Below are 24,554 nucleotides of genomic sequence, written 5' to 3'. Positions count from 1 at the left end.
GTGTTTTAGTGGACTATAGTATTTTGTAGTATACGGTCCCATTTCAATTATTATATTTATATATATGTATATATATTATTACTATTTAGAAATAAATTATTAAACTTATTTTTCTTAAAATATAGAACAGTAAATGAAAAAGTAAAGCCAACAATTATGTCTTCCCTCTACAACCTTTGTATTGGGTTGCTGCTGGATGTAGGTTGCTAAGCCTTTTCGTGTGTGTGTTTTGTTTTGTTTTTTTTTTAAGTTTTATATTTATACAGTTGAATAACCAAAATATCATAAACAACTATACTGATATCAAAGAATTCCACTATAATTTATGAAACTTAGTAACTAAGATGTATTTAGACTAAAGACACAAATCTTGAAATCTTGAATTGAAAGAATATGGTAGGCTTTTCACAGATTGAAATGACTGAGAAAACCACTATGGGTACATTCTAAGCTGCAATTGTTTATTTGCATGTCATATATTGAAGTAAGTTCATATAAGGAACTGTTTCCAAAAAGGGAAAGAAGTGAATTGGGGCAACTGTATTTAATTCGGTACATTAGCCATATCTTAGCAAAGTAAAAAGATATGAGGTTCTTATTTTATATTGTAGCTTGTTAATATTAGTATTTTGAGTTCCTAATTTGTACAAAACTACAGACTCAGTATTTTGGCATCACAAACATTTCTGCATTTAATATAACATGACTTACTAAAATCTACATTTAAATGTGCTATTTTAATATTTACTTTTAAATTAAGAAATTAACACTTGTATGATATTAAAGTTTGAATGCAAGTCAGTAAATGTGATGACATGGCCCTTGACCCATGACTTGTTACAAAAGGATTAACTAGATTTCATATTCTGCTCAAAATCTTAAACATTATTGTATTTTGAGAAGCTGTGTTGTAACACTTAAGAAAAATAAAATGTATTGGTCGAGAAAGAGAAACTGAGATTGTTATGTTTTATTTCTTTTAGCACCAATCAGAGTAAATCATACATTATTAAGTTTTGTGAAAAATGGCATGTTAAGTTATTGTTTCATGCTATTGAATGACATAAGCTTGACTTTGTGTTTACTTTTATGTGTTGAACTAACCTTAAAATTGCATCTAAAATACATATTTGCAAGAGAATATAAATGTATGATCTAATATCTCCTTGGTTATGTAACAGGCTTCATAAAAAAAATCCACTGATTATATTGTTTTAATTTCTTATTCTCAGGAAGAAGACAAGCAGTTTCGTTACATTGCTTTAGAGTTATGTTCTGCAACACTGTCCGAGTATGTAGAAAAACCAGCATTTGATAGAAGAAACCTTATGCCTACGATACTTCTTTACCAAGCTTCATCTGGTATAGCACACCTTCATTCACTAGATATTGGTATGTATAATAAAAATATCAGTAGAGAGAAAAATGTATCCTGGTATTTTATTCTTAGGTTAAAGACAGAAAAACATTGATGTTTATTTTTATTAATTCTCTGTATTTACAGAAAGTAAAAAGGTTGTAGGAGATGAATGAAATTTCTAAGATTATATGTAAGAGAATTTGAACTACCAAATAGGTTTACCTTTGAACACATTTATATTTTGAAAACATTCAGAGATTTATAATAATGTTTTACTTTTTTGCACAATACATATCATTAATGTATTTATTAAATGCATTATTAAGGTCAAAGCTGGAACTCTGAAATACTCTAGCTGTCATAATATTTTAATTAGAACAGAGGTCCATATCTTTCAATGGCATTTCAGGTCTCTCTTCTTTTTTTTTTTTTTTTTCTTGTATCTGTGTGTGTTATTCTGTGTAGTATTATGTAAAGCATGTTTTTTGTGTGTAATGAGAGTTTTTATACAAGTGTGTTTTTTCCAAAAATGAAAATAGTTTCAGTAAACTTATATTACAAATGTTACATTTTGAAGATAGTTTCAATAAACTTATATTACAAATGTTACATTTTGAAGATAGTTTCAATAAACTTATATTACAAATGTTACATTTTGAAGATAGTTTCAATAAACTTATATTACAAATGTTACATTTTGAAGATAGTTTCAGTAAACTTATATTACAAATGTTACATTTTGAAGATAGTTTCAATAAACTTATATTACAAATGTTACATTTTGAAGATAGTTTCAATAAACTTATACTACAAATATTACATTTTGAAGATAGTTTCAGTAAACTTATATTACAAATGTTACATTTTGAAGATAGTTTCAATAAACTTATATTACAAATGTTACATTTTGAAAGTTTCAATAAACTTATTACAACTGTAAAATAGTTTCATAAACTTATACTACAAATACAAATGTTACATTTTGAAAGTAATTTCAGTAAAATTATAACGTACTACAAATGTTACATTTTGAAGGTAATTTCAGTAAAAATATAACAAATGTTACATTATGCTGGCTGGTCTTTTTTGTAACTGCTGACTTTATATACCTTATTATTCTATAGAAAGAAAAGTTATACATAAAAAAGTGATCAAATTAATGGATATGTTTCCATTTATTTTAATGAATGTGTGTTTTAACTTGGCTCATAACTTTTAAATATCACCTTCTTCTGATAGAGTATTTTTAAATTGCATTTCATGTCTTGACTTGTAATAGAAAATGTGGTTTGTGAGAATTTTCGTATTCAACATTGAACCAAGTTAATTAAACAACCTTGGAAGCTTTTAGTTAGTGTGACTGCTGATTCATTATTTGACTGCTCATCACATGAAACAGCTGTTACCCAACACCTATTTACTTCTAACTCTTAGTAAACCAATAAACATGTAAGTACAAAAGATTTTAAGTGGAAAACATCCTTTATTAGAGAAGTACTATTTTTAAATAAGTATCTTTTACAGGGGACTACATGTAAAATAAATGTTTCCAGTCAGATATGAACTAGTAGTAATGGTGACATCAATACGTAAATTACTACCATTAAAAGTTTGTTCCTTCGTTTTGGTAATGTTTTTCAAATCTTCAAAGGTCAAAGTATAACATTGGTTACAGCCTCATTAGTTTATAATAACTTGTTTTCAAAAGCTACTGAAATGTATTTTGTAACATTCAATTCAAATATTTTCCTTAATAGTTCTTAACTGGAAACTAAAGGTATAGCATCACTGTGGATTATATCATTTTGTGTGCTCTTAGGGCTTAAGGTTTCATATTTCTCAAGCATTTGGGAAATACATGTATCTTTCCAGTACTTTGTACAAAACTGTCTGTACCTTCAACATTTTTCAGTAATAACCACACAGAGGTTTTCTTCCCTTTCAGTGTTGTACGATTTTTGTATTTTCAGTGTCTTCTTACTACTGCAGGTTTGTAGTTAAGACTGCTTTTCACATAGAATATTCGAACCAGGTTTGTTGAAAAACGTTTGTATTGATGTTTGGCAAAACATGCCACCCCAAAAGCTGAAACTTGTCACAAGGAAAATAAAATTTCTTTTACATTTGAACTGTTGAAAAACATAAGAATCTTTAAATGTTATTATATACTTTCTTACAGTTCATCGTGATGTTAAACCTCATAATGTGTTGATATCTATGCCCAATTCAAAAGGAGAAATCAAAGCTATGATTTCAGACTTTGGGTTATGTAAAAAACTAGCACAGGGACGTATGTCTTTCTCCAGGAGATCTGGAGCCACTGGAACAGAAGGTTGGATTGCTCCAGAAATTTTAACTGGAGAGAAACGCACGGTAAGAGTTTTAGTTGTTTAAAAATTGGAAGAATAATGATGCGTGTGTGTATGTATGTGTACCATTTGTAATATTAAGTTAATCCTTTAAAAACTTGGGTCATACAATGCAAAATAAAAATTAAAAAATACATTTTTGGAAGGCTTGTTGTCCTCCTAACTGAAAATTTTAACCACACTTTTCAAATATACTAAACTGGATGATTACGTATTTGAGTCCTTTAAAACTAACATTTATATTGCTATAAAAGGAAGAGTATTTTCCTCTTTATGTGGGAAATACCAATTATTGTACTTGATGAAAACAATTTTTTTTTTAGTTTTTGCTCATTTAAGTTTATTAGTAAATATTATGCTAACTGTTCCTTTCTTTTTTAATAATTCAGGATGGCTGATTGAATGCTTCAGTAATATTTAATAATTAGACATAGTTCAAAGAAGGATATTAACTTATACACACCTGGGTACTAAATTATTAAACATTTTGGGACATAGTTAGGCTTTACAAAATATATTTTTGTTTGCATTACAGCAACACTAACAACTAAAAGCTAAAATTAAGTGTTCTTGTGGTGGATATTCACATTTGTTGGTAATTGTAGCATAAATAACAGTTGTGGTTTTGAGTTTATATTTTAAAAGGTGTGTAATCTCTTGGCTCTGTCAAATTGTTTTTTCTTCTTTGTCATGCTGAGTTAAAAATTCTTTAATCATCTCCTGAAATGAAAATGCATGATCTGAAATATTTTTTATGTATCGTTGGTTAGGAAAGAATTTAACTCTGTGTTTTAAGGAAAGGTCAAAGTTTGTTTTCATGCTCTTTTTCACAGAATTACATTCAAAATTTAAGTAAACAACTTTATTATCAATGTACACCAATATCAAAACTTTGTTTATAATTCAAAGTTCTATTTTATCTAAGTTTTAATAAATCAGTGACACACCTTTTATTACCTTTAATGTATAACTTAAGACTACAGATTTGTTTTTATGATTGACATCAATATTGATACATACTTTAAAAATAAATTTTGATACACGTTACTGGTTGATTTAATACATTTTTCTTTTTATGTGTGATATTTAGACTTGTGCAGTGGATATCTTCTCTCTTGGATGTGTCTTCTACTATGTGTTATCCTCTGGAAAACACCCATTTGGTGATTCTCTCAGAAGGCAGGCTAATATACTTAGTGGAGAGTATAACTTGAGTGAGGTTACTGGAGATGGTAGGTAATTGGTATCAGAACACCTTAAATTAGAACTGGTGTACATTTTCAAGAACTTATGTTTCTCTCAAAATAAGGCTTAATCATAGCTCAAAGAAGGTAATTTCGGTATTTCTGATGAAGTCTGAGTGATGATTAAAACTACTGAAACAGTTTGAATATATAACTTTAAGATGATTTAGAAACTTGGAATTGGCCTGGCATGCCCAGTGGGTTAAGGTGTTCAACTCTTACTCTGAGGGTCGTGGATTAGGATTTGAATCTCCATTGCACCAAACATGCTTGCCCTTTCAGCCGTGCAGCCATTATAATGTTACGGTCAATCCCACTATTTGTTGGTAAAAGAGTAGTCCAAGATTTGGCAGTGGGTGGTGATGATTAGCTGCCTTCCCTCTAGTTTTAAACTGATAAACTAGAGATGGCTAGCACAGGTAGCCATTGTGTAGCTTTGCATGAATTTCAAAAACAAAAAACAAACAAAATTTGACAAGCTCATAGATACACTGTCCTGTACAGATGTGGCTACACACATAAGAAAATTATTTTAGGGGTGTTTTAAAATGTTTGTATTCTGTCTTCATGAGACTAATTATTTACAGAGACGTTGGCACACTTTCTTATATATTGAGGTGAATGAGTAGTTTATCATAATACAAATAAAATTCAAAAGCACTGAAGTAGCTACAGAAACAACCTGTACAGTATATAATGTTGTAAACCAGTGAAGTATGATCTGCTTACTGGTAGCTTGTTTAACATTATATCACAATAATACTGACAATGATTTTTAACAATTTCATGTTATAATTTATCAAAATATTATAGGGCTAATAAAGAAAGACTTTTTTTTTAAAAATCTGCTCTCAGTATTATTGTAATTTACTACTAACCTATGTGGCATTGTTTACACAAAACTGAAGAAAATAAAAAATTCATATTAAAATAGAAATTGTTTGAATTAAAATAAAATTGAAAGTTTAAGATTGAAATACATACAAATAATCTTTACCATTATAATCTGATTGTAGTTTTCTTTAGCAATGCTCTGCAGATTATTTTAATAAGGAATGTTGTATTTTTACTTGATGGTTATTTTGTACCCTATTTATTTATTTGCTTTCTTTTTTTTTTACATTCCTTTTACCATTTCTATTTACATATTATTTTATTTCTATGCTACATTTCATAATCCCATAAATTCTATTTTGGACTATTAACAATAGAAGTTTTATATTTTGGCCATGCTCAAAGTAATATATTTTTACCCTCTGATTTTTTTAATATTAATTGCATGTGTATTTTGTTTTGTAATAATTTTAATACTGAAGGTTTCAACAGTTTAAATTTGTTTGTCTCACATATTTCTTACAGAACATGTTGTACCTCGCACTCTTGTGGAACAAATGCTGAAAAGTGACCCAAATGAAAGACCTTCCATCCAGGCAGTCATTAAACATCCAATATTTTGGTGCAAAATGAAGCAACTTGCATTCTTTCAGGTGAGAATAGACAAGTGAAGGAAACTAAGGTAGAAAGTTATTATTCTCTTTGGTATTGTGGTTTAATTCTTGTTAGGTTTAGACTTGTAATCTGTAAGTAGACAGAATAACTTGTGGTTTACGTATATAGAATATACAAATGGAGGAAACTAAGGTAGAAAGTCATTATTCTCTTTGGTATTGTGGTTTAATTCTTGTTAGGTTTGGACATGTAGTTGGTAAGTAGACTGAATAACTTGTGGTTTACTTATATAGACATCCAGAAATTTTGATTTTTACTTGTATATAATAAAGATACCCTATCATTGGAATGTAGAGAAATGCATTCATAATGTCTTGTTCTTTTTATCTTTTCTCATGATACATCAATATAATCAAGGCTGTTGTAGTTTAAATAAAAATGCTCAAGGTAAAATGTAATTCCATGGAGTGAAAGTTAATGACATGGTCATTACATTTTTAACTGTAATTGAATCAAAATAAATACCTTGTTACAGTCTTGGTTTTTGTTTCCATAGGATGTCAGTGACCGTATAGAGAAAGAACCCACTGACAGCCCTGTTGTCATGTGTTTAGAACGTGGAGGACTAGAAGTGGTGAAAGGAGACTGGACAGAACACATAACTTCAGAACTGCAAGCTGGTACGTTGAAGTTACTAGTCAGTGGTTGTAGTCAGAAGATTGGTTAACAGCATAAACCCATTTGCATAATAATAATAATCTGCTATTATACTAGTATTAGACCCACCCTGTAGAATGTATAAAGAGTTCTTGGTCAAAGGTGGTGAATCACAGCAGTAAGTAATTAACCAACTGTTATGAGTGAAGTGTATTCCCTGTATGTGTGAGGGAACATAATTAAGCTTAGCCTCAGCAGTTTTCATGAAGCTGGTTATTTAAATAAAAATACATCTACTTTTGAAATATGCATTTCAGAACACAAAAAATGTCTCTCACACTAGAATTGAATTTCACAAAACTGCTACAATTTAACTGTCTTACAAACTAAGTTATATAGAAGTTTGCTGCTTGAAGCTGAACGATGAAATCTTGCACCAACTCTCTAGCATATCTGCCAAAAGAAATAACTGTAAAATTTCTGAAGAGGTAAAAGAAAAAGCTGTTTCTATTGGTTATAGACTTGTCCATCAAATAAGACCACACAACTGAGATAACTTCCTTGAAAGCCACAGTAAGATGGGAGGGTGGATTTGACAAACTTTTTGATATGTCAGCAAAACACCAAGGTGGGAGATTCAATTTTTGTTATGTATAGTTTATGTTTCTTATTGGTAGAAGACTTTGAAACCCTTATAAAATGTAAGGGAATTACAGAGCACAAAACAAACATATGACACACAGAGATGAAGACTGATAATTTGTGTTAATATTTCTTTTATAAATCAATTAACTAAAATGTAGAAAGTTGTGAAAAATCAAGTTCATCGACATAAATTGTTAAAAAAGTTAAAGTTTAAATGTAACTGTCAAAGATTGTCACATGTGCCTTTTGACTGACCAAGTCATGTGTGTATGTTTGACAAAGAAGCGTGTGTAGTGAATTACTATAAATGATTAAAAATAGCTCAGTCAATTAAACAAAGCTTTTTAAAACAGTCCAACCATTAACACTTTTTTTTTTCCAGATTTGATGCGTTTTCGTACTTACAAAGGGCATTTGGTGAGAGACTTAATGAGAGCAATGAGAAATAAGGTATTTAGTCAGTATTATTTAATATTAATATCTGTGTTATTGCAGTATTTTCTAGCAATGTTATTCATAGTTTTTTTACGACTGTTAATGATACAGAGAATTTCAAATGCACTGATAAACTGAGGTTTATATTTTGATTTGAATCAAGTTAACTTTGTGAGGGGGTAAGACTGAAAGTGTTTACAGTAAATTTCTAAACTTCAGGATAATTCTGGATGGTGTTTCATTCCTTCTACTGACTCGAAGCTGTCACACAAATTTGGTTTGATATTAGTGTTACATCTTCTGAAATATAACAGAACTTCAACACAGAAACTGTGATAGTTTTATGGTAACTCTTATGAGGTTTTACATTATAGTTCTCTTGAATTTGTCATTTTCTTTTCTTGGTTTGTAGAATAACTAATATACGTAACATGAGAGATATTATTAGCTCTTTCTGAAACTAAGATAGATTAGTTTGAAAACTGAATAGTTTCAAAGAACGAAACCAAAGCTAAACAATCAGCTAACATCTCAAACTTTGATCAACTTATTTTGGCTGAGATGGACAAAGGTTAAAAACTTGTTAAACAATCAGTTGATGTGTGAAAATCATATGCATAAATTGTACAAATGTTAATATGCAAGATGAAAAAATTCTGTCATTATGACACTTAAGTGTTAATTCTTTATAGAGCAAGGGATTTAATTCAGTTAATCAGTTGTTTGTGAGCATCATGTAGTGTGATATAAATTAAAATTATGATTTAATTAATTAAATAACATTACACAAATAATAATTAATCAAAGTTGTTGTTTTCAGTTATTCGTACAATCAAACTTATCAAAATATTTCTATTGTGATTTCTCATTATTAGTTTTGATTAATTAAAGTTTGTACAGTTGGATTGACAATTAATAAAGATATAGAACTAATCAAAATGAATGTTTCCAGTTATTATTTTTAATTATTCCAACTACCTAAGTCTTTTGTGAGAATTATTGATTAGCTGAGTGTAATGGATCATTCAACTTAATGAGTAATCGGTTATCAAATTTTACGATCACCCAGCTTTATTCTTTCAACAGTTTTATCTTGTTACACATGTAATGTTCTTCATCTCAAATTTTGAATTAGTTATTTATTTACTGTCTTGAATCTAGTTTCAGTTATAGATTACAGTGAAATGGATAAAATATAATGTTTTATTTCAAAATATGTTGTATTTATCATATATAAAATACAACATTTTTTTGCAGTAACTATTGCTATTCGTTCCTATTGTGTTGAATTTTTGGCTTAAAATAAAATATGTCACATGATAGTCATAAGTAGGTGAACTAAATTTTAATCATTTCTAACATACACAGAAACACCACTATCGAGAACTTTCAAGTGAGCTGCAGGTGTCTTTGGGGTCTGTTCCAGAGCATTTTGTGGATTATTTCACATCTCGTTTTCCTCGACTCCTAATTCATTCCTACTTATCTCTACAGTGTTGTAAAGATGAGGCAGTATTTTCTTGTTACTACGATAAAAACAGTTTTTTCCCATTGTTGGTGGACAAGAACACCCAATCCTTTACTCCCGGCTCACCTTGGAAGTGGCGACGAACATTGATCAAAAAGTATGGGAGTATCGTAGCAGCAGTTGCAGCTGAAAAAGCTATTCCCAACACTTCTATGGATACTGTAAACATTAATGGAGAAGCTCAGTGTATTAAACAATCCATTCCTAGAGCAGACGAAGGACAAAATATTTTAGTGAATCAGTTTGTGGAAGGTGTTAAGTCTGATTTGGCTCGCCCTTCACAATACAGACAAGGTATCATGGATGTTGTAACATGTCCAACAGAACAAGCTGCTCAAAATGTTAAGAGCGAAGCACCAAAAAACAACCTTTTCAGTTCAGATGTCAAAATCAGTGATAATGCAACAAGAAGCTTAACTGAGGACTTTAATAAAGAGTCTGTGAAGATAGTTAGGCCAGAATTTTACCCTGTTTTCTCCAGTCAAGTACATGTGCAGTTTTCACCAGAAGAAATCAGCTCGCTTTCTTCAGAGACACTTCAAAGAAACATTCCAGAATATTCTCCCAAACAGCATGATAACTTCACTTGCAGAGTTTCACCCCAGAAGGTACAAAAAAAATCATCCAGAAAAAAATTAAGGCTGAGGCACAAATCTTTAAAGAATGAACAGGTTGAATCCTAATTATTAGGTTTTCATTTGATCGTGATATTCTTTGTTACACTCCAAACCAAGTTTTTTTTTACCTTTTAACAAAATGATATATAAACGTTGATTGTGAAAGAATAGCATTTACTGATCATTCTCTGTGATGTAGGTATTGTGTGCTGTACATTATCTCAAAAACCAAACGTTAAGGACTGATATTTTTATGCCATATATATTTGTATTTATTCACTTATATTTCACCTACAGTATAATTATGATGGAAATCTATTTTTATATCTATACCTACAACTATTCAGAATGATTATTTATAGAAGAGCACTTGTTGTTGTGTGATAAATTATGAAGGTTTTCAGACATTAACATGAATATGAGCCTGTGTGCAGAATGTTTAAGATAAGTCTGGTAAAACTTTAATACCAGATGTTTATTCAATGGTGGTGGGCCTAAGAGAACCAAAAAGACATTCACTTTATGAAAAAAAAAAAAAAAAGTCCAGATGATAATTTAAGTCATTTAGCTGTTATTTCTATAACTTTAAATGGAATAATACAAACGAAAATGTATTTTTTTTACAAATAACAGATGTTAGCGATTCTTTGTCACAATGAGTATCTTTTGTTTATTACCAGTCTTCTTCTCCTAGTGTACCTATTGTATATTTTCAGAGATGAGTGTTAAAACCATTTTTTAATAAGCCAAAATTACAAGTGAAACAAAATCACAGGCTTTTGTTTTTCTGTCTTCACAGTTAGTTAAAGAATTGATTGATTACGTTTATTTAAACAAGTCCTTTTTTGCATGCTGGGTCAACCCATTCAAGTTGGCTAAGCCAACCAAATTAATAACATGTTCAACTTGTTGTAACAATGTACAGAAGATAGGTGGTACATATCTTGATTTATAGGTACATCAAAAATATAAAAATGTCTTTTACTGAACTTGGTGCAACAAGACCCTGAAATTGTTACAGTTAGACAGTGCCTATTACATTGAAAGCAGAAAAAGGGCTATATTCTGAACTTGGTTTGACAGGACCTGAAATTGTTTCAGTTAGACAGTGCCTATTCTGGTGTATCAGGACTCCAAAATCAGAAAAATTACCCAATGCCTCTTTTGATGTAGCTTTCCCTTAAGGTTAGAAATACCTTGTACATGAATTGACAAAACAGTACTATCTAGTAACTGCTTGGTTTACATTGAAGGCTAGTGAGTATGAAACCACAAGAGGCACATAACATGATCTGTTGTTAACATAAACTAGATGTAAATTGTGTCTGTCTTGGCATTTTAAAAAAAAAGTGTATAGTATATATTTGGTGAGATCTTACTTAAGATAAATTGTTATATATTATGAATTATTTTTGTTGTACATAAATACTAGTATGCCATGCTGTTTTCTTATTTATCTTGTGAATTTGTTTTTTATTATAAAAAATGTATGGGTGATTGAATTCCTTTAAACATATTTTTTATTTTTACATATATTTGTATTCTGTAATTTCATGTCCTTTTTTTTATTTAATTGATTCTGGGGACTTTTTTTTTCTTGGTCATTTTTGGATGACAGTGTCTGTCAAAATCAGAATACTTTCAGATTTTATCCTCCTTTAAGTTCAAAAAATTTGATAATTAACATAGTCAGAAATGTGGACATTTTCATAGTATTGAGTTTTCTGATGCCATGTCTATATCTCTTGGTAGAGTTTTACTTCTGTGACATACACACACATGGTTTAAAAAAAAAATCTTCAAGGTAACTTGAACACAAATTTCCCCACTATTAAAGGCTTAACATTAAGTCTGAATGCTCATAAGACTAAATTTGGTTTCAATACCCACAGTGGGCAGAGCATGAACAGCCCATCATGTAACTGTGCTTAACAACAAGCAAGTAAACCCACAATTAAAAAATGTTTTTTAAAAGGTACACTTTGATATACCAAGTAAGTTTTATATATCAGGAGTGAATCTGAACACCAACCAGGAATGAGTAAAAAAAGGAGACATTTTATGAAAGATGAACTCCCATACGTCATGATGTGTTACTAATTTTGAAACATTCCAGTGAAGTCGTTATAACATCATTTTATAAAAATAAAAGTTACAAAGCTTTTGTTAAACAAGAGAAAAAAGATGTACTTGGTATATAACAATGAAATGTATTGGTCACATTATCTAATAAAACTCAGGATCCTGTTTTCATTTGTGGAATTTTTAGTAACTCAATTTTAGTTTTTTTAAATATTTCTAAAAGTTTATAAGTGTTTATCATTTACAGTATTAGTAACCATTTATAATCATTTAAAAACACTACATGTATGTAGGCTACCACAAAGTAAGTGCACTTCCCTCCCTTCTTGAGAACTTGAGAACAAATATTAATGGTCATTTGGAGAAAAAAACTAATTTCTTATAAATGCAAGTGTAGCTTAGTAAAAACCACAGAATACAAACAGTAATGATGGTATAAATGAAAGAAATTGGAGGATAAATATTGTTTTTATGCAGCTTAGTTAAATTATTAGAAGGACAAAGTTGGCAAGAAATTGAAAGGTTACTCGTAATGCTGCTTTACACTCTGAGTTGGATCCTAATGTAGAAAAACATACATTTTCACATCATCTATATATTTAACATGGATAAACAGCAATTTCTGCATGATCAGGACACCCAGTATGGGAAAACTTGTTTCTGTACAGTCTGGATGCCCACAAAAGGAAAACAGCCATATTTGTATGGTCAAGGTGTTTAGCATGGAAAAAGCACTCATTTCTGCATGGGTCTGGGTACCCAACATGGGAAAAACAATCATTTGTACATGGGCCCAAGTACTCAACATGGGAAAACATAACGGTTCTCAACATAGGAAAATCATTTATAAAAGGGTCTGGGTACCCAAAATGGGAAAACAGTTTTTTATGCATGGACCATACCCAAATAGGAAAACAACTTGATGTATTGCCCAGGCATCCAGCATGAGAAATAAGCCACTTCTGTAAAACCCAGGCATCCAAAACGTCTAAATTATATATAACTTAAAGACTTTAACTTTCAACCATGGCATTGAATTTACATGCACATATATATTTTTACTGGATTTTCTTTGATATCTTTCATGTTATGATCATCCTCAGTCATTCCAATTCATTCAATGGCCAATTAACCTGGATAAAGATAGAATTTAAATTCTTACTAATTTTCTGTATTAAGTCTTTTTTATCTATTTTCAAATATATTTTTATCACTAGTTGAGTACATTATGATGTTATTATTGTTTGTATTATATTTATGTATATGGTTATATTTCCTTTTATCATTGAAAATCCGCATCCTTCCTGGAAACGTTTTAGTTTAACTTTAAAAGTACGGCTTTGGCGTGTGCTAATGCTATTTTTACGTTTCTCTCGAGCAATATTGAACTACGTTGCTATAGATCACGCTTCTACAACATAAGTTTCTTGTATCTTATGACAATAAAATTTTATTGTTTTTAAACTTACTTAAATGCACACTGATATGAAATATCCCTACCCCACAGTAAAATATCAACAGGAAGTAACATATAGTGGGCTGGAAACAATAATAATGTTTTTAAGCCTTCCAGTGGCACAGAAGTGAGTCTGAAAACTTTTAATGCTAAAAATCGGGTTTCGATAGTCGTGGTTGGAACAGCACAGACAGCTCATTGTGCTTAACTACAAACAAACAAATATATATATATTTTTTTTACTGTTATTCTAGATTTTTTTCTGTTGTCATCCATCGAAACAAATTTTATATATCATTAAAGTTGAACCAATTAAGTTTCTACTACTTGCAGCTAAATATAGAAATCATGTATCCAACTTTCGTAAACTAGTGTTTCAATATTCATGTTAACTGAAGGAAACATCGACCAATAAATCAATACTATTTTTACGACAAGTTAGTGCTGTGGATGATGGAGGAGTTTTTTGTTGTTGTTTTTTTCTGATAATTTAAATCAACAAGCTGTTGTTTCAGGTGTTTCACTTCTACAACAGGTGTTTGGGTCTGATTGAACACAGTGAGGGATAAAAATAGATTTCCATTTACAAGTATAGTTACTGATGTATTCGACTTCCATGCAAGTTTTAAGAACTGTTACTTCAATGGAACATTTATCCTGCAATTGTTTCGTAACCACTGTTAATTGAGCTATGTAACGTTTTTTGAGTAATACGTTAGCCATTGTCGTGAGTGTTAGGATTGCTTTTATTGGTTCGGAAACCTCACGTTCAACTTGTGTACAGTGAGCGAGAAGCTCGCTGTTTAAAGTAGACCACATCATCGCAGCTACATCTGATCGTTTCATACAAAGAAGTAATTACAATGTCGGAAATTCGAAAACAGTTTAATTACGAGAGGTAAGCAGCAGAATATGTGTAAACCACTGAAATTGTTAGCGTAATACAAATTAATTTCAAAGTGAGGAAAGCCCATCAATGTTTATTGACAAGTAATTTTAAAGGCTAGTTACGTAAGCGTGTTTTTGAAGGTCACATTTACCGTCGCAAGGAAAATGAGTCTCAAACACCCTTCGTTATCAACTTGCGTCTCGAGAATGATAACTAAGTTAAAGCCTGGATATGTATGTATATTTTTGGATATCAAATTTACTGTCACAAAGACAATTAGTTTCAAACACTATCATGAAGTTGTGTTTCAATCTATAAAGATATTCTTGTTAAAAGTATAAAACTGAGAAAAGACAAAAGGTAGAAAAGGGTAAAACATTCACCTATTTCAGAACTCGAGAATATTTAGCATTTACTTTAAATGTAACTTCGTGTACGTAGTTTATATATATACACTGCTAGCCAAAATCTTAAGGTTAGTGAACATAAAGAGAAAATATGCATTTTGCGTTGTTAGAGTCAACCACTTATTTGAGAAGAGCTTCGAAAGATGAAAATAAGAAAAGGGAAAAAAAAAAAAAAAAACTTCTTTAGCATTTAATAGGGAAAATGTGAACACTATGAAATTAGCCTAAATACTAGCTGGTCAAAAGGTTAAGACCATACCAAAAAGAAGTCCTAAACAGCGTAGGAAATACTCAATAAGAGGTCACAGTAGTGAGTTGCATGGCCGTCATTGCGAATAACTGCAAACATTCGCTGTGGCATGGTAGATATAAGCGTTTGCAGAAGGCTGGATGGAATGTTATTCCAAATAGTGAAGATGACTTCACGACGATCATGCAATGTTTGGAATTGACGTCCATTTCTATAGACTTCTCTTGCCATCCAACCCCAAACATTTTCAATGGGATTCATTTCGGGCGAACACGCTGGATGGTCCAAAAGAATCACGTTATTCGCCATGAAAAATTTCTTTGTCCTGCTGGCATTGTGGATTGCAGCGTTGTTCTGCTGAAAGATTCAGTCATTTCCGCACAATCGAGGGCCTTCAGTCAATAAGGATGCTCTCTCCAACATGCCAATGTAGCCAGCTGCTGTTTGACGCTCCTGTATAACCTGAAGCTCCATTGTTTCATGGAAGGAGATAGCACTCCAGATCATGATGGAACCCTTTCCACTGTGTCGTGTAGAAAATGTCTCCAGTGGGATATCCTTATCGTGCCAGTAACGTTGGAAGCCATCTGGACCATCCAGGTTAATTTTTTCTCATCAGAGAACAAACCTTCGTCCTCTTTTCTACGTCCCATATTTGGTGCTTCTCAGCAAAGTTTAACCGAGCTGTTTCGTGGTGTGGCCTTTGAAGAAGTTTACGATTCTTAAAGCCTTTCTCTTGTAGATGCCGTTTTATTGTTCTTGAGCTGCATTATGCGTCCGTAAGAACCTTAATCTGGTTCGACGATCGGCTGGAGTGTTGCCGGAAAAGCCGTCGCATCCTCCTGCTCAACGCCGGCGAAATTTTCTTGGACCAACCACTTGAAATTTTCGTTCCATATCCCTCAGGGTCTTTTAAGAAATTTGCAACAGCAGTTTTACTACGCCCAATCTCACCAGCGATGGCACGTTGTTGAGAGACCTTGCTTTTGCAGCTCGACAATTTTGCCACGTTCAAACTATGTCAACATTTTAGCCTTTGCCATGTTTTTACCCAATGTAACACAGGAGATGTCGACAACGCTAATGCTTGAACACAAATGACTAAATTTCGTTACGTGTTTACCGATTAACACTTTGATTCCGTATGGTCTTAAACTTTTGACCAGCTAGTATTTAGACTAATTTCATAGTGTTCACATTTTCCTTATCAAATGCTAAAAAAAGTTTTTTATTTTACCTTTCCTTATTTTCATCTTTCGAAGCTCTACTCAAATAAGTGGTTGACTCTAACAACGCAAAATGCATATTTTTTCTTTATGTTCATTGGCCTTAAGATTTTGGCCAGCAATGTATATATATATACATACATCTTATTCCATAGTTGTATACTCTGATGTAATGATTTGCAAGCCATATACACATAAATATAATATTACTAAGTGATGCATGTTCATGCAACTACTTCGTAATGTGAGGTTCAGTCCATGCGAATTTGTAATTTGCAGTTATTATGAGCGTATTTCACAATTACATATCAAGGAAGCAACTTTTTGTCTTAAGATAACCTTTCATTAGCACGAACTTGTATAACTTCCGTTCAGGGGCGTATACTCCAGCTAGTACACACACACACATATATATAACGATAAGTAGCTTCAAGCTAGTGTAATCTCCTTATTTTTTGTTGTAAGTTACTCCTTTTCACTCTAACACTTAACTTTCGTCAGTAAAGCACAATTAAAAGTCACGAGAGCATTTTTTTTAGTCTAATTTATCAACCAGATTCTCTGTTTACTAAATTTTATTGGTATTGATAAATGTAAATCACATACAAGACTTCATTATGTGAAAGTTTGTGATTTTATATTTTCCAGTGACGTTACACCTTCTCCCATTAACCAAAGCAAAGTGATTTTATTTCCAGTCTCCACAAAAGCCGCAACCAAATCTCGTCAAAGGAAGAGGCAACGGTCACTGAGTGTCCATATGAAGAGTTTGTTCTTCTTAATAATTTGTGTAGCTATTGTTTATTTTCTTATAAATACATTATCTGTAATGCTCCTTGTAGAATTCGCTAGTCAGCTGAGCTCTGGCGTCATTCATTCTGAGCTTATTGGTCAAAAAATACGTAATATTTTCACTCTCAATAAAAGCAGTAAGACCAGACTGTCTCCCTGGTACATTAACGTTCGTATCTGGAAAAATTACATAAACCCACCAGGACCACTGACCTTCATCCAACAACAACACGATGGTTGGCTGGATACTTGGGAAGCAGTGACCAACACGGTCAGCATTTATTCAGCCTACTGGGACTCGAGACCTAGAGAGTCATCGGCCACACCAGTGATACGAATTATTGGTCGTCTTAGTACTCAATATTGGCGGGATAACACAGAGCGTATGATTAGTGACTTGAAATGCGTATTACGTTATGCAGATATGCTATCTACAAGATTTTCAACCACATGGACTCACGGAGTTAAACCAATATTTTTAAAAATGGAAAAGTATCAATGGCATGAAGTCTCTGTTGAATTTGTTTGTAACCCAAAGAATAACCAACACGTTCCTCGTGAAGTAACAATTATAAGAAATAACGACTCACTCTCTAAGGCACTGTGGATACGTGTTCATAATATGGATGACGTAAAACGTACAGAATATTCCCCAAACGAGATAGCAGTCTGTATTAAGCCTTTAACTGAACTTCATAATTCAACTTTTCAGGTAGCAGAGTTCTTAGCTTACTATCTCAGCGTTGGAGCCAAAAGATTTACTTTCTATGATCTCGGTATAACTTACAAAGTTCGAGAACTCTTGTATCAGCTATCCCACAATGGAGTTGCTATCGACATTCTTCCTTGGTACCCTCTCTTACTAAATATTTTAGAAGGGCTCAAGACAAGCTTTCATTTGCCACGGCGACATGGCACCTGGGTGGCTAGTATTCAAGACTGTATATTACGTCACTCTTATAGATATGGGTTAGTGGTTGTTGTTGATGTTGATCAGTTTATTGTCCCCCAGGTACCTGAAATTAGTTCTTTACAAGAATTAGTAACTCAACTACAGAATCCTGCTGGATACGAAGCTTTTCAGTATGGAGAATATCGTTTTCTTCACGCCCACTTCTGTTTAAATTATCCATCCTTCTATGGTAAGTTTCCTCAATTACATACCCTGACTAAAGTTGAGAGAAGGCAAGTATCTGAGGGTTATTGGGGATCAAAGTACATAGCTCGTCCAGAGCTGGTAGATCGAGTGGCAGGGTTCAGTACAACAAGCCAACTTGGTAAAGCTATGATTAGGTACGTCAAAAGAACAGAGGCTTTACTCCATCACTATAGAAATTCTAGTCCACTATACAAGTGTGGTGACTATCGCCAGGGAAAAGAAGCAGGCCTAGTAGTGTATGATGCCACTTTGCCAAGTCACTTTGGAAAGCCATAAGAAGATACATTTCTGAATGGTCACACCTTCTCGAAGAATAAGTTTCTTATCATCAGAATCAAAGAAATATTTATTATAACATGATCTTCCTCAGTGTGATGATGAATCATTTGTTTTAATACAAAATACATGTTATTAAAATTATGTATAGCGTGGTGAAATTATACATAAAATGAAATCGAAAGATATAAAAACTTGCTTAGTGATATTTCAGGTTTAAATTTTTGCAATGCACTTACATTAAAAGTACAAATATTTTAAAGTTTTACTAACATGTAAGAAAGACATTAAACACCCCCCCCCAATTAAAAAAAATATATAATTTCTCAGTCAGGAACTGGAGCAAGATTGTAACTCTCACATACAAACTTTTTTTATATTCTTTTAAAACTTCAGAAATGATATTATTCTTAGAGTAAGAACTTTACAGCAGTCATGTTTCTTTGTCCAGAGAATAGGTTACATTTCTAACCATGTTGCTACTTGCCAGGTAAAGTTTACCCTAATCTTCAGCAGTGACTTTATTATAACTGATACATTTTTGACAGTAATGTTGATTTTTCCTTTTGAATTACTAATATAATTCTAGTTGTCTTGTTGATCTAATTTCTAGCAGTGATTTAACGTCCTAATTAATACACCTCCAACAATTATTTTGTTGAATTTGTGTTTCTAGTCAAGATGCTACTGTAGTTTCTTCAGTAATATTATGACAAATAAAATTTTATTTACAAAATGAACGTTATGAACCACAAAATGATTGTTTTTAATTATGATCTCACTTCTTAATACACTAAATACAACAAAATTAGTTTTTAAAAATATACAGTACACTGAAAGGTATTGTCATATGTCATAAAAAATTAAACAAAAGACAATTTATTTGAATGACAGAATAATGGGAAATAGGTAATAAACTGATATAAAAGGTGTGATCCTTCAACTCTGTAATATTTAAAAGTAAATTATAATTTGTTGAAACTTTTCAAAAATGAAACCAGACAAAAACTGGAACTACCAAGGCAATTACATAATTATAAACACGTTTTAGTTGACAATTTTATGCTCAATAAAAAAAAAAACTTTATATGATAAGAAAATATCTGAACCTTATAAATTTTTAGTAATACTAAATTTCTTGTAATGCAATAAATTAGAGGCAGAATAACATGTGTGCATTTTATTATATTCTAAATTTCAGTCGATTATCTATATAAACCTATAAGCTCACTGAGATCTTTTCAGTTTACATAACCTATTGAATAGAATATCATATTTGTATTACAGGACAGTGCTGGCAATATTAAACAAAGAAATATTTTACAATATTCTAGGTAATGTTGAAACATACATGGATTTCACCTGCTTTAAGAATTACATATAAAAAACATTACATCTATATTTTATTTGTTAACTGAAAGTAGAACGTATATAAATAAAACAGGTAATACAACAATGACATCAGCTGTAACATCACTTGTAGAAACAGTACTCTTTCTTTTATAAACTAACTTTGTAATAGTCTTGTGAATTCAATAAATAACAACATGCAAAGAAGCATTTAATTCAAATGCTACACAACTATAAAGAATCCACAAAGGTTTATATTTGAGTTTTAATAAATAGTATGATCTACTCCTTGAATCCTCATAAGTTTAGTTTCCAGATTAAGCCAATGGTATAATCTTGCCCTTGGATCACCGTATGTTTCGTTTCTGGCTTCAATTAATGGTATAATCTTAATACTTAATCCTCATAAGTTTAGTTTACAGATTCAGCCAGTGGTATAACCTTAACACTGGATCCTCATAAGTTTAAGTTTCCAGATTCAGCCAATGATATAATCTTGTCCTTAGGTCATCATATGTTTAGTTTCCCTATTAAGCCACTGGTATAATCTTGCCCCTGGATCATCATGTTTAATTTCTAGTTTCAGCCAATGGTATAATCTAACAATGAATCTTCATAAGTTTAGTTTCCAGATTTGGCCAATGGTATAATTTAGCCTTAAATCCTAATTAATTTACTTTCAAGATTCAGCCAGTGGCATAATTTTGCCCTTGGATACTCATGTAATTTATTTTTTGGTTGTTAGCAAATGGTACAATCTAGTCCTTATATCCTCATAAGTTTAGTTTTTATTTTTAGACAACTGTATGATCTAAACACAAGTGTAGAGGATGACATTTCTCAAAAGTCTTCCATCTTCCATTTTTCTGAAGGTGGAAGACTTTAGCAACATTGTCCTCTACGTTTGTGTTTTTCTACACCAGGCAGTTGCCGTCCATTTCATTGTACTCATTACAAATACTTTACCTAAACAATCCATCATAGAAAATCTGATATATTCTTCATAACTGATAAAACTGAAAGCATTTACACATAATTCACATTAAATTAAAATCATTTTGTTCCACAAGATGGCTCTGAACTCACACTCATATCCTTTATTATAATTACCATTTGTTTCTTAATTATTTTAAAAGATCATGTGGTATACAATGATTTTATTAAGTGATCTTAATTACAGTTTTATTCACTTTTAAATTTAACAAATAGTAATTCTAATACACAGAATGGAAAGTTTTTTATGAAACTTGCAGTCAGTTATTTCAATTAATGATGTGACTTAATTAGAGAAATCAAAAGTAAATATCAATCTTGTATTTTAAAAAAAGGGGTCTGAAACCACTCAGTGATTAAACTTGTATTTATTTCTGTTTTTCTAAGTTACATTTCACACATCCTTAAAAACGTTATAAAAATTGGTAAATATTTTTAAAATTTTGCAATGAAAGGAAGTGTTTGGGTAAATTTTCACAATGACTTCAATAACATAAGAAATTTTTGCCTGTAGATTATATTGTTATTACAACAAACAATGATGACCTTTCTCTCTGAAATAGGATGAATCAAAATTCACGTCGGTGGTACTTATCAGGATCAAAATAAGAAGTGACAACAACTCTGTTCGCAAACTTTCTTCCTGTAAGGTTCTGCTGAGCTTTTTGACAATCAATAACAGAGTTGAATTCTATAAAAACCTGAAGAAAAACAAAACACAGTTCTGTTTGACATTCAGTTCTTCAGTCCATACTTATAAGAATTATTATTTAAAAAAAAAAAAAGATTGAAAATACAGTGATTCTGTATATTCACTAACACAGTTAAACTTTACACAATCCGATTTGATTATACATATATATATATATATGAACACTCCTGTCTGAATTTTCAAGTAATAGCATATCTATTCCTTCTGACATATTCTAAAGAATAAAAATAAATAAACACAGAGGTGAATTCCACTTAACTCAGTTCACCTCATGGAATGTCTAAAAACGTTTAGGGAAAAAATCACAACACAAGTCTTCCGTCTTCATCAAGTCAAACACTGCAAGCTGTAAGACTATTTCGAACATTATGCTTCTGTACTTTAGGTAAACTGAACATTCTGAAGTTACTTGGAATAAAATACTTTCTTCTTTGTCATTAATAATTTCATTTACTTACAGCAACTTGTACTTTATCAAGTGTGTTTTGAAACATGAATGTTTTTTTGTTCTTTGTAGGTTTCAAGCAGTGGTAGACCTGAGATGCCATCAACATGATGTTAAATATTTACATCTACAGTTGAATTTGGTGTCTTTACATTGTCTTCATTTGTTCAGAACACTTCTACATTTTCTTTCAGCACTGTTTTACTTCCAAAATGTTCTTGAGGTAGTCAAAATTTATGGTAAAATGTTTGTACAGTAACTCTTTATATCTTTTCATCTTCTTTGCATGTTATCAGGTTTGTTGATGTAGCAATGATTGAATCTTTTTTTTGGGTTTTGTTAACAAGGAAGAATTCAGACCAAGTGATAATAATTCCTCTTATTCTTTAGTTAAATTTCATCTCCCAACCTTGTTTGAATAAGTGAAACAAAGTGGTATGAAATTGTGAAGATAGTGACCATAAAAACAAAGTATCAGTGTACACAGGTCATAAGGTACCATCAAAGTAAAGTTGGATGTATTTTCTTGTTGTCTAACTTGTTACTTATATTATTTTAATAAGAAGAGAGACCATGTTTTTTAAATTTATGCCTCAGTCACTGTTCATGGTCATATGGAGAGTTTCGATGAAGAGAGATCCCTTCATTTTTAAGTGTGAATTCAAGAATTTGATGTTTATTTCAGTTGATGATAAAACCAGTGCTGAAGCTGTGTTTAGCTGCAGTAGTCTAGTAAAATCTTGTAGGTAAAAAAGGATATAGAAAAAGATATTCTCTTTCATCAAATTCTGATAAATATCTACATACAATTCTCATCTAACTATTTACTTTCTCTTATAAGAAGAAATAACTGTCTCTCTGACTGATGAGTGTATCTAATATAGTTTTGCAGATTATCAGTTTACATTACAAGGCTTTCATACACAAAATATTACATTTCTTGAGTTTTAGATTTTCTTGAGTAATGAGTTCTCATTCATTTTTCCTTTTTGAATATTAACCACTAACATGCAATGTAATTTTGATTTTAAGATTAAAAATACTTTTATGCATCAGAAATCTTTAAAAATCTCTAGGTGATTATAAAACTTTTTTTAATAGAAAAAAACTATATTTTATCTGTTATTTACACTATTGTTTCTCTGTACAGATTTGGTCAATTTGACTGACTTCGTAACCACTGCAAGACATTAGGAGACGGATGTGAATTACATGTGTTTGTTCTGGAATGAATATAGATTACAACACAAAAGCATAAATGTTTAGTGTTAATAGCCTAAATCTCATAACATTATATACCTATATACACATTTATTATTTTTACCTTATTGGCTTTCCAGCCACACCTGATTAACATTACAAAAGGTGTAATGATGCAACACATGCACACTCATGTTACCTTTTCTAATAATATAAGACTGGCCATTACAAAGTGACATGTATGGGTTATGTTCTAGTAAATTCATGTTTTGTAAAATATAGTTACATTTCATAAAGAAGGATAGAAAACAATTGTATCTTCTAGTTATTAACTTCATACTTGTTTGCTGTAATTTGCTAAGCTTTAATAAATTTCATATTTAGAGAATGTGAAACATATTTTTTAGGCTTTATATATGCACTTTAAAATATCAAAAATCATAAATTACTTTACAAATACCACAGAATTCCACTATCATTTTGCAGGTTTAGTAGCTAAGTTGTACTTAGGCCTAAAAATATCAATTTTCAAGCTCAATAATGTCTCACTTTACCACTTGAAATCTACCATGAAAAGAAATAAAACATTAACAATATATTTGTGTGTCTGTAAGAAGCATATATATTTCTAGTTAGTTTCAGTCTCAATGTAACACTTACTTCACCACATCCAGGAACATCTACATCTTCTACAGGTAGAGAGATTTCAAGACTACACTTATTTTACCACATCCAGGAACATCTACACTTTCTATTGATCAAGAGATTTCAAGACTACACTTACTTTACCACATCCAGGAACATCTACACTTTCTATTGATCAAGAGATTTCAAGACTACACTTACTTTACCACATCCAGGAACATCTACATCTTCTACAGGTAGAGAGATCTCAAGACTACACTTACTTCACCACATCCAGGAACATCTACATCTTCTACAGGTCAAGAGATTTCAAGACTACACTTACTTTACCACATCCAGGAACATCTACACTTTCTATTGGTCGAGAG

The 24,554-nt window shown here is 31.3% G+C and overlaps 3 protein-coding genes across 9 annotated transcripts in view; 2 read left to right on the top strand and 1 right to left on the bottom strand.

Annotated features, from left to right (window-relative positions):
* Positions 1-12,557, top strand: part of Ire1 (serine/threonine-protein kinase/endoribonuclease Ire1) — a 58,172-nt gene extending 45,615 nt beyond the window's left edge. For all 4 annotated transcript variants that reach the window (XM_076453354.1, XM_076453355.1, XM_076453356.1 and 1 more), the window contains 7 exons: positions 1,233-1,392; positions 3,540-3,733; positions 4,820-4,961; positions 6,333-6,460; positions 6,979-7,102; positions 8,107-8,174; positions 9,528-12,557. In XM_076453354.1, coding sequence (XP_076309469.1) covers positions 1,233-1,392; positions 3,540-3,733; positions 4,820-4,961; positions 6,333-6,460; positions 6,979-7,102; positions 8,107-8,174; positions 9,528-10,370 — 1,659 coding nt within the window. In that variant the 3' untranslated portion in view covers positions 10,371-12,557. The remainder of the gene's footprint in view (positions 1-1,232; positions 1,393-3,539; positions 3,734-4,819; positions 4,962-6,332; positions 6,461-6,978; positions 7,103-8,106; positions 8,175-9,527) is intronic.
* Positions 12,558-14,400: 1,843 nt separating this feature from the next.
* On the top strand, positions 14,401-19,577 carry LOC143224903 (uncharacterized). Of its 2 annotated transcripts, none has more exons than XM_076453361.1 (2): positions 14,401-14,740; positions 17,263-19,577. In XM_076453361.1, exons 1-2 carry the CDS (start codon positions 14,706-14,708, stop codon positions 18,839-18,841), a joined length of 1,614 nt encoding a protein of 537 aa, XP_076309476.1. In that variant the 5' UTR covers positions 14,401-14,705; the 3' UTR covers positions 18,842-19,577. The 2 variants fall into 2 exon arrangements, with proteins under 2 accessions (XP_076309476.1, XP_076309477.1); XM_076453362.1 differs by having other exon boundaries at positions 14,401-14,964.
* A 1,959-nt stretch (positions 19,578-21,536) lies between these two features.
* LOC143224904 (splicing factor U2AF 50 kDa subunit-like) overlaps positions 21,537-24,554 on the bottom strand; it is a 49,206-nt gene continuing 46,188 nt past the window's right edge. For all 3 annotated transcript variants that reach the window (XM_076453364.1, XM_076453363.1, XM_076453365.1), the window contains one exon: positions 21,537-21,885. In XM_076453364.1, coding sequence (XP_076309479.1) covers positions 21,754-21,885 — 132 coding nt within the window. In that variant the 3' untranslated portion in view covers positions 21,537-21,753. The remainder of the gene's footprint in view (positions 21,886-24,554) is intronic.

The sequence above is a fragment of the Tachypleus tridentatus genome, chromosome 9, assembly GCF_004210375.1.
Source record: "Tachypleus tridentatus isolate NWPU-2018 chromosome 9, ASM421037v1, whole genome shotgun sequence".
NCBI lineage: Eukaryota > Metazoa > Arthropoda > Merostomata > Xiphosura > Limulidae > Tachypleus > Tachypleus tridentatus.
This window is presented reverse-complemented; position numbering and strand designations above follow the sequence as displayed.

Bases quoted from the DNA above. Each gene is read 5' to 3' on its own strand.
- LOC143224903 (XM_076453361.1), top strand. From the start codon at position 14,706: ATGTCGGAAATTCGAAAACAGTTTAATTACGAGAG. The intron at 14,741-17,262 runs GTAAGCAGCAGA...TATATTTTCCAG, and splicing joins AAACAGTTTAATTACGAGAG to TGACGTTACACCTTCTCCCA.